General features: G+C 52.5%; 1 protein-coding gene across 1 annotated transcript in view; it reads left to right on the plus strand.

Moving 5' to 3' along the window:
- The first annotated feature begins 1,342 nt into the window (after positions 1–1,342).
- Positions 1,343–9,774, plus strand: part of FCER1G (Fc epsilon receptor Ig) — a 14,294-nt gene continuing 5,862 nt past the window's right edge. The window contains exons 1-3 of the mRNA XM_059490066.1: positions 1,343–1,421; positions 6,087–6,178; positions 6,306–6,341. Coding sequence (XP_059346049.1) covers positions 1,343–1,421; positions 6,087–6,178; positions 6,306–6,341 — 207 coding nt within the window. The remainder of the gene's footprint in view (positions 1,422–6,086; positions 6,179–6,305; positions 6,342–9,774) is intronic.

Consider the following 9,774-nt stretch of genomic DNA (forward strand, 5'->3'; position numbering starts at 1 on the left):
CCAATTTGGGGGGGCTCCTTTTCCCCTTTTTGGGGTCTCCTTTTCCCCTTTTTGGGGTCTCCTTTCCTTTTTTGGGGTCTCCTTTTCCCCTTTTTTGGGGTCCCCTTTCCCTTTTTGGGGTCTCCTTTCCTTTTTTGGCGTCCCTTCCCCTTTTTGAGGCCTCTCTCCCCAATTTGGGGGGGCTCCTTTTCCCCTTTTTTGGGGTCTCCTTTTCCCCTTTTTTGGGGTCTCCTTTTCCCCTTTTTGGGGGTCTCATTTTCCCCTTTTTTGGGTCTCCTTTTCCCCTTTTTTGGGGTCTCCTTTCCTTTTTTGGGGTCTCCTTTTCCCTTTTGGGGTCCTTTCCCCATTTGAGGCCTCTCTCCCCAATTTGGGGGGGCTCCTTTTCCCCTTTTTGGGGTCTCCTTTTCCCCTTTTTGGGGTCTCCTTTCCTTTTTTGGGGTCTCCTTTTCCCTTTTGGGGTCCCTTCCCCTTTTTGAGGCCTCTCTCCCAAATTTGGGGGGTCTCCTTTTCCCCTTTTTGGGGTCTCCTTTTCCCCTTTTTTGGGGTCTCCTTTTCCCCTTTTAGGGTCTCCTTTTCCTCTTTTTGGGGTCTCCTTTTCCCCTTTTTGGGGGTCTCATTTTCCCCTTTTTTGGGTCTCCTTTTCCCCTTTTTGGGGCCTCATTTTCCCCTTTTTTGGGTCTCCTTTTCCCCTTTTTGGGGTCTCCTTTCCTTTTTTTGGGTCTCCTTTTCCCTTTTGGGGTCCTTTCCCCATTTGAGGCCTCTCTCCCCAATTTGGGGGGTCTCCTTTTCCCCTTTTTTGGGGTCTCCTTTTCCCCTTTTTTGGGGTCCCCTTTCCCTTTTTGGGGTCTCCTTTCCTTTTTTGGCATCCCTTCCCCTTTTTGAGGCCTCTCTCCCCAATTTGGGGGGGCTCCTTTTCCCCTTTTTTGGGGTCTCCTTTTCCCCTTTTTGGGGTCTCCTTTTCCCCCTTTTTGGGGTCTCCTTTTCCCCTTTTTTGGGGTCTCATTTCCTTTTTTTGGGTCTCCTTTTCCCCTTTTTTGGGGGTCTCCTTTCCCCCTTTTTGGGGTCTCCTTTCCCCCTATTTTGGGGTCTCCTTTTCCCCTTTTTTGGGGTCTCCTTCCCTTTGTTTCAGGATCTCCTTCCCCTTTCGGCCTCTCCTTCCCCTTTCAGGGCCCGAGGGATCCCCCAAACCCGGGCTGCCCCCCCCCAGTTCCCATTTCGGGGTCCCCGGGTGCCCCCCCCGGGCCGGACGTCGTTGGTGGCCGCGGTGACAGCGGGGACAGCGGAAGGGAGGGACGGGGGTGGCACTGGGGAAGTGGGCGAGGGGCGGGGACCCGAGGGGACAATGGGGACATTGGGGACAGCGGCGGGGGCGCGGTGCCTGCTCGGCCTCGTCCTGCTGGGGGTGCCCGGCCGGGCCGCAGGTGGGATTTGGGGGGTTCAGGGGTGTCCGGAGCGTTTGGGGGATCCGAGGGGGTTTGGGTGAATTTAGGGGGGTTTGGGATGTCCAGGGGGGTTTGGGGTTTTTTTCTGGAGGAGTTTGGGGGATTTGGGGGGTTCAGGGGGTTTTTGGGGGTGTCCAGGGGGGTTTTTGGGGGTGTCCGGAGCGTTTGGGGGATCCGAGGGGGTTTGGGTGAATTTAGGGGGGTTTGGGATGTCCAGGGGGGTTTGGGGGGTTTGGGGTGTCCAGGAGGGTTTGGGTGAATTTAAGGAATTTGGGGTGTCCAGGGGGGTTTGGGTGAATTTAGGGGGGTTTGGGGTGTCCAGGGGGTTTGGGGGTTTGGGGGGTTTGGGGGATTTGGGGAGTTTAGGGGGATTTGGGGTGTCTGAGGGATTTGGGGGTATTTGGGGTGTCCGGAGCGTTTGGGGGATCCGAGGGGGTTTGGGTGAATTTAAGGGGGTTTGGGATGTCCAGGGGGGTTTGGGGTTTTTTTCTGGAGGAGTTTGGGGGATTTGGGGGGTTCAGGGGGTTTTTGGGGGTGTCCAGGGGGGTTTTTGGGGTGTCCGGAGCGTTTGGGGGATCCGAGGGGGTTTTGGGTGAATTTAGGGGGGTTTGGGATGTCCAGGGGGGTTTGGGGGGTTTGGGGTGTCCAGGGGGGTTTGGGGTGTCCTGGGAGTTTGTGTGGATTTAGGGGATTTGGGGTGTCCAGGGGGGTTTGGGGTGTCTGGAGCATTTGGAGGATTTCGGGGGATTTGGGTGGATTTAGGGGGATTTGGGTGGATTTAGGGGGGTTTGGGATTTCGGGGGAGTTTGGGGTTTCTGGAGGAGTTTGGGGGATTTGGGGTGTCCAGGGGGGGTTTGGGGTGTCGGAGGGATTTGGGGTGTCCGGAGCATTTGGAGGATTTAGTGGGGTTTGGGTGAATTTATGGGGTTTGGGTGAATTTAAGGAATTTGGGGTGTCCAGGGGGGTTTGGGTGAATTTAGGGGGGTTTGGGGTGTCCAGGGGGAGTTTGAGGATTCGGGGGATTTGGGGTGTCCGGAGCATTTGGGGGATCCGAGGGGATTTGGGTGAATTTAGGGGATTTGGGGTGTCCAGGGGGGTTTGGGTGAATTTAGGGGGGTTTGGGATGTCCAGGGGGGTTTGGGGTGTTTGGGGTGTCCAGGGGGAGTTTGAGGATTCGGGGGATTTGGGGTGTCTGGAGCATTTGGGGGATTTAGAGGGGTTTGGGTGAATTTAGGGGGATTTGGGGTGTCCAGGGGGGTTTGGGGTGTCTGAGGGATTTGGGGTGTCCGGAGCATTTGGGGGATTTAGGGGGGTTTGGGTGAATTTAAGGAATTTGGGGTGTCCAGGGGGCTTTGGGGGGGTTTGGGGTGTCCGGAGCATTTGGGGGATCCGAGGGGATTTGGGTGAATTTAGGGGGATTTGGGATGTCCAGGGGGGTTTGGGGGATTTGGGGTGTCCAGGGGGGTTTTGGGGTGTCCAGAGCGTTTGGGGGATCCGAGGGGGTTTGGGGTGTCCAGAGGGGTTGGGATTTCGGGGGAGTTTGGGGTTTCTGGAGGAGTTTGGGGGATTTGGGGTGTCCAGGGGGAGTTTGAGGATTCGGGGGATTTGGGGGATTTAGAGGGGTTTGGGTGGATTTAGGGGATTTGGGGGTGTCCAGGGGGATTTAGGGGATTTGGGTGAATTTAAGGGATTTGGGATGTCCAGGGGGGTTTGGGGTTTTTTTCTGGAGGAGTTTGGGGGATTTGGGGTGTCCAGGGGGGTTTGGGGTGTCCGGAGCATTTGGAGGATTTCGGGGGATTTGGGTGAATTTAGGGGGGTTTGGGGTGTCCAGGGGGGTTTGGGATTTCGGGGGAGTTTGGGGTTTCTGGAGGAGTTTGGGGGATTTGGGGTGTCCAGGGGGGTTTGGGTGAATTTAGGGGGATTTGGGGTGTCCAGGGGGATTTGGGTGAATTTAGGGGGATTTGGGGTGTCCAGGGGGGTTTAGGGGATTTGGAGGGTTTGGGTGGATTTAGGGGATTTGGGGTGTCTGGAAGATTTGGGGGGGGATCCAGGGGGTTTGGGGGAATTTAGGAGGATCCAGGGGAATTTGGAAGGTTTGGGGGACTCGGGAGATTTGAGGTGTCCGGGGGTTTTGGGGTATCCAGGGGGTTTGGGGGGGATCCAGGGAATTTGGGCAGGGGGGGTTTGGAGTGTCCAGGGAAGTTTGGGGGGTGGAATTCAGGGGATTTGGGGTCTGGGGGTGCCACCTGTGAGGTGACACATTGGGGGGGTCCCTAAATTCCCCAGACCCCCCAAAATCTCCCCTAAAATCCCCCCAAATCCCTCCAAAATCCCCCCTCAGGCCCCCAAAAATCCCCCCCTTAAATCTCCCAAAAATCGTCCCTTAAATCCCTCAAAAATCCCCCCCAAATCCCTCCAAACTCCCAAAATCCCCCCAAATCCCTCCAAAATTCTCCTCAATATCCCCAAAATCTCCCCCAATCCCCTAAAATCCGCCCCCCCACCCAAAACTCCCAAATCCTCCTAAAATTCCCCCAAAAACCACCCTAAAATCCCACAAAACCCTCCCCAAATCCTCCTAAAATTCCCTAAAACCCCCCCAAAATCTCCCCTAAAATGCCCCCGAAACTCCCTAAAATGTCCCCAAAATCCCCCACCCCCCAAAACTGCCCTAAAATCCCCCCAAACCTCCCCAAAATCCAAAACCCCCTAAAATCCCCCGCAAATCCCTCAAAAATCCCCCTAAAATTCTCCAAAACCCCTCCCAAAAACCACCCTAAAATCCCACAAAACCCTCCCCAAAATCCTCCTTAAATTCCCTAAAATCCCTCCAAAACTCCCAAAATCTCCCTAAAATTCCCCAAAACCGCCCTAAAATCCCCCGAACCCCCACAAATCCCTCAAAGATCTCCCCCAAAACCCCCTGAAAACCACCCTAAAATCCCTCCTAAAACCCCAAAATCCCCCCTAAAATCCCTAAAACCCCAAATCCCCCCTAAAATCCCTCCAAAACTCCCAAAATCTCCCCTAAAATTCCCCAAAACCGCCCTAAAATCCCCCGAACCCCCACAAATCCCTCAAAGATCTCCCCCAAAACCCCCTGAAAACCACCCTAAAATCCCTCCTAAAACCCCAAAATCCCCCCTTTAAAATCCCAAATCCCCCCCTAAAATCCCTCCAAAACCCCCCTAAAATTCCCTAAAATTCCCCAAAACCGCCCTAAAATCCCCCGACCCCCCCACAAATCCCTCAAAAATCTGCCCCAAAACCCCCTAAAATCCCTCCTAAAACCCCAAAATCCCCCAAAATCCCCCCTTTAAAATCCCAAATCCCCCCTAAAATCCCTCCAAAACCCCCCTAAAATTCCCTAAAATCCCCCCCAAAACCCCCAAAATCCCCCCTTTAAAATCCCAAATCCCCCTAAAATCCCTCCAAAACCCCCCTAAAATTCCCTAAAATCCCCCCCAAAACCCCCAAAATCCCCCCTTTAAAATCCCAAATCCCCCTAAAATCCCTCCAAAACCCCCCCAAAATTCCCTAAAATCCCCCCCCAAAACCTCAAAATCCCCCCTTTAAAATCCCAAATCCCCCCTAAAATCCCTCCAAAACCCCCCTAAAATTCCCTAAAATCCTTCCTAAAACCCCAAAATCCCCCGAAATCCCCCCTTTAAAATCCCAAATCCCCCCTAAAATCCCTCCAAAACCCCCCTAAAATCCCTCCTAAAACCCCAAAATCCCCCGAAATCCCCCCTTTAAAATCCCAAATCCCCCCCTAAAATCCCTCCAAAACCCCCCTAAAATTCCCTAAAATCCCCCCCCAAAACCCCCGAAATCCCCCCTTTAAAATCCCAAATCCCCCCTAAAATCCCTCCAAAACCCCCCCAAAATTCCCTAAAATCCCCCCCCAAAACCCCAAAATCCCCCCTTTAAAATCCCAAATCCCCCCTAAAATCCCTCCAAAACCCCCCTAAAATTCCCTAAAATCCCCCCCAAAACCCCCAAAATCCCCCCTTTAAAATCCCGAATCCCCCCCTAAAATCCCTCCAAAACCCCCCTAAAATCCTCCTAAAACCCCAAAATCCCCCGAAATCCCCCCTTTAAAATCCCAAATCCCCCCTAAAATCCCTCTAAAACCCCCCTAAAATTCCCTAAAATCCCCCCCCAAAACCCCCAAAATCCCCCGAAATCCCCCCTTTAAAATCCCAAATCCCCCCTAAAATCCCTCCAAAACCCCCCTAAAATCCCTCCTAAAACCCCAAAATCCCCCGAAATCCCCCCTTTAAAATCCCAAATCCCCCCCTAAAATCCCTCCAAAACCCCCCTAAAATCCCTCCTAAAACCCCAAAATCCCCCGAAATCCCCCCTTTAAAATCCCAAATCCCCCCCCTAAAATCCCTCCAAAACCCCCCTAAAATTCCCTAAAATCCCCCCCCAAAACCCCCAAAATCCCCCCTTTAAAATCCCAAATCCCTCCAAAACCCCCCTAAAATCCCCCCCAAAACCCCAAAATCCCCCCTGAAACTCTCAAAACTCCCTGTAAAATCCCCCAAATTCCTCCATAAACCCCACCAAAACTCCCAAAATCCACCTTAAAATCCCCAAAAAACCCCAAAAACCCCAAAATCGCCCCCAAAAACGCCTCAGGAGCCCTGGCCGAGCCCGAGCTGTGCTACGTGCTGGACGCCGTGCTCTTCCTCTACAGCCTCATCCTCACCGGCCTCTACGTGCGCCTCAGGGTGAGCCCCGAACCCCCTTTTTTTTTGGGGGGGTCCCCAAAATTCCCCTCCTCATCCTCACCCCCATTTTTCCCCTTTTTTCCCCTTTTTTTCCCCCTAATTTTTGTGTTTTTTTTTTTCTCTCCAGTTCCTGACTCGGAGGTCGCGGCAGGCGGCTGAGAAGGTAAAGGGAGATTTTGGGGGGGATTTGGGGGGGTTTGGGGGATTTTGGGGGGGTTTGAGGGCGATTTTGGGGGGATTTTAGGGTGAGTTTGAGGGGGATTTTGGGGGGATTTTGGGGTGAGTTTGAGGGGGATTTTGGGGGGATTTTTGGGGGTTTTTGGGGGGATTTTAGAGGGGTTTGGGGGATTTCGGGGGGATTCTGAGGGGATTTTGGGTTGAGTTTGGGGGGATTTTGGGGGGAGTTTGAGGGGGATTTTGGGGGGAGTTTTGGGGTGATTTTGGGGGGGATTTTGGGGCGAGTTTGAGGGGTTTTTGGGGGGATTTTAGAGGGGTTTGGGGGATTTTGGGGGGATTTTGAGGGGGATTTTGGGGGGATTTTAGGGTGAGTTTGAGGGGGATTTTGGGGGGAGTTTTGGGGTGAATTTGAGGGGGATTTTGGGGCGTTTGAGGGGGATTTTGGGGGGGATTTTGGGGGGATTTTAGAGGGGTTTGGGGGATTTCGGGGAGATTTTGGGGCGAGTTTGAGGGCGATTTTGGGGGGATTTTAGGGTGAGTTTGAGGGGGATTTTGGGGGGGATTTTTGGGGTTTTTTGGGGGGATTTTAGAGGGGTTTGAGGGATTTCGGGGGGGATTCTGGGGGGATTTTGGGGCGAGTTTGAGGGGGGTTTTGGGGATTTTGGGGTGAGTTTGAGGGGAATTTTGGGGGGGATTTTGGGGGGATTTTGAGGGGGATTCTGGGGGGATTTTGGGGCGAGTTTGAGGGGGATTTTCGGGGGAATTTGGGGGGTTTGAGGGATTTTGGGGTGAGTTTGAGGGGGATTTTAGGGCGAGTTTGAGGGGGATTTTGGGGGGATTTTAGAGGGGTTTGGGGGATTTCGGGGGATTTTGAGGGGGATTTTAGGGCAAGTTTGAGGGGGATTTTGGGGTGAGTTTGAGGGGGGTTTGGGGGGGATTTTTGGGGTTTTTTTGGGTGAGTTTGAGGGGAATTTTGGGGGGGTTTGGGTTTTTTTTGGGGGAGGATTTTGGGGCGAGTTTGAGTGGGATTTTGGGGTGAGTTTGAGGGGAGGTTGGGGGAGATTTTTGGGGTTTTTTTGGGTGAGTTTGACGGGAATTTTGGGGTGAGTTTGAGGGGGATTTTGGGGGGGGTTGGAAATTTTGAGGAGGATTATGGGGGTATTTTGGGGCGAATTTGAGGGGGGTTTTGAGGGGGATTTTGGTGGGTTTTTTTGGGTGAGTTTGACGGGAATTTTGGGGTGAGTTTGAGTGGGATTTTGGGGTGAGTTTGAGGAGGATTTTGGGGGGTTTTGGGGTTTTTTTGGGGGGATTTTGGGGCGAGTTTGAGGGGGATTTTGGGGGGGGTTTGGAAATTTTGAGGAGGATTATGGGGGTATTTTGGGGCGAATTTGAGGGGGGTTTTGAGGGGGGTTTTGGGGTGAGTTTGAGGGGGATTTTGGGGCGAGTTTGAGGAGGATTTTGGGGGATTTTTGTGGTTTTTTTTGGGTGAGTTTGAGGGGAATTTTGGGGTGAGTTTGAGGGGGATTTTGGGGGGGTTTGGGTTTTTTTGGGGGATTTTGGGGCGAGTTTGAGGGGGGTTTTGGGGGGATTTTTGGAGGTTTTTTGGGTGAGTTTGGGGGCATTTTTGGGGTGAGTGTGAGGGAGATTTTGGGGGAGATTTTGGGGTGAGTTTGAAGGGGGTTTTTGGGGGGAGTTTGGAAATTTTGAGGAGGATTTTGGGGCGAGTTTGAGGAGGATTTTGGGGGATTTTTGGGGTTTTTTTGGGTGAGTTTGAGGGGGGTTTTGAGGCGAGTTTGAGGGGAATTTTGGGGTGACTTTGAGGGAGATTTTGGGGTGCGTTTGAGGAGGATTTTGGGGGGTTTTGGGATTTTTTTGGGGGGGATTTTGGGGCGAGTTTGAGGGGGATTCTGGGGGGGGATTTTAGAAGATTTTGAGGGGGATTCTGGCGGGATTTTGGGGTGAGTTTGGGGGGGATTTTGGGGTGAGTTTGAGGGGGGTTTTGAGGGGATTTTAGGGGGACTTTGGGGTGATTTTGGGGTGAGTTTTAAGGGGGATTTTGAGGGAGATTTTGGGTTTTTTTTGGGGGGGGACATTAGAGGGGTTTGGGGGATTTTGGGGCGAGTTTGAGGGCGATTGGAGGGAGGGGATTTTAGGAGATTTTTGAGGGGATTTTGGGGGCAATTTAGGAGATTTTGAAGGGTTTTTTTGGGGTGCAGGGGGGTCTGGGTGCTGTGGGGGATGGGGGTGTCCGGATGTGCCCCCCAAATTCTCCTTTCGCTTTCTGTTCCCGGGCAGAAGGAGGAAGAGGCCGTTTACGCCGTGAGTCACGCAGGGGGCGGATTTTGGGGGGATTTTAGGGATTTTTGGGGGTGCAGGGGCTGTGCTGGGGAGGGGGAACATCCCCTGGAGCATTTATGGGCTGAGATTTGGGGTGTCCCCCCGTTTATGGGGTGAGGTTGGGAATGTTTGGAACTTGGGGTCCCCCCGATTTATGGGGCTGGGATTTGGAGTTTTTTTTTTTGGGGGGGGGATTTGGGGGTGTCTCCCTGCAGAGAACCATTTGTGGGGCTGAGATTTGGGGTGCTCCCAATTTATGGGCTGAGATTTGGGGGTGTTTGGGATTTGGGGTCCCTCCCACTTATGGGGCCGAGACTTGGGGTCCTCCTCACCCATCGACGGGGTGAAATTTGGGGGTCCACCCAATTTGTGGGGTGAGATTGGGGGATTTTGGGATTTAGGATGTCCCCCCCTGTAAAGAACTGCTTATGGGGCTGAGATTTGGGGTTCTCATCCATTTATGGGGTGATATTTGGGGTGCTTGGGATTTGGGGTTTCCCCACTTTATGGGGCTGATATTTGGGGTGTCCTCTCACTTATGGGCTGAGATTTGAGGTGTTCCCCCCATTTATGGGGTGAGATTTGGGATTTTTGGGATTTGGGGTCCCTCCCATTTATGGGGTGAGATTTGGGGTATTTGGGGATTGGGGTGTTGAGGTTTTGGGATGTTTGGGATTTGGGATGTTTGGGATTTGGGGAATTTGGTTTGTCCCCCTGTTTATGGGATAAAATTTGGGATATTTGGGATTTGGGAGATTTGGGGAACTTGGTTTGCCCCCCTATTTATGGGATAAAATTTGGGATGTTTGGGATTTGGGGAATTTGGTTTGTCCCCCTATTTATGGGATAAAACTTGGGATGTTTGGAATTTGGTTTGTCCCCCTGTTTATGGGATAAAAACTTGGATGTTTGGGGTTTGGGATATTTGGGAGATTTGGGGAATTTGGTTTGTCCCCCTGTTTATGGGATAAAATTTGGGATTTTTGGGGTTTGGGATTTGGGAGATTTGGGGAATTTGGTTTGTCCCCCTATTTATGGGATAAAACTTGGGATATTTGGGAGATTTGGGATTTGGGGAATTT

This window comes from Ammospiza nelsoni, chromosome 28, assembly GCF_027579445.1.
Source record: "Ammospiza nelsoni isolate bAmmNel1 chromosome 28, bAmmNel1.pri, whole genome shotgun sequence".
NCBI lineage: Eukaryota > Metazoa > Chordata > Aves > Passeriformes > Passerellidae > Ammospiza > Ammospiza nelsoni.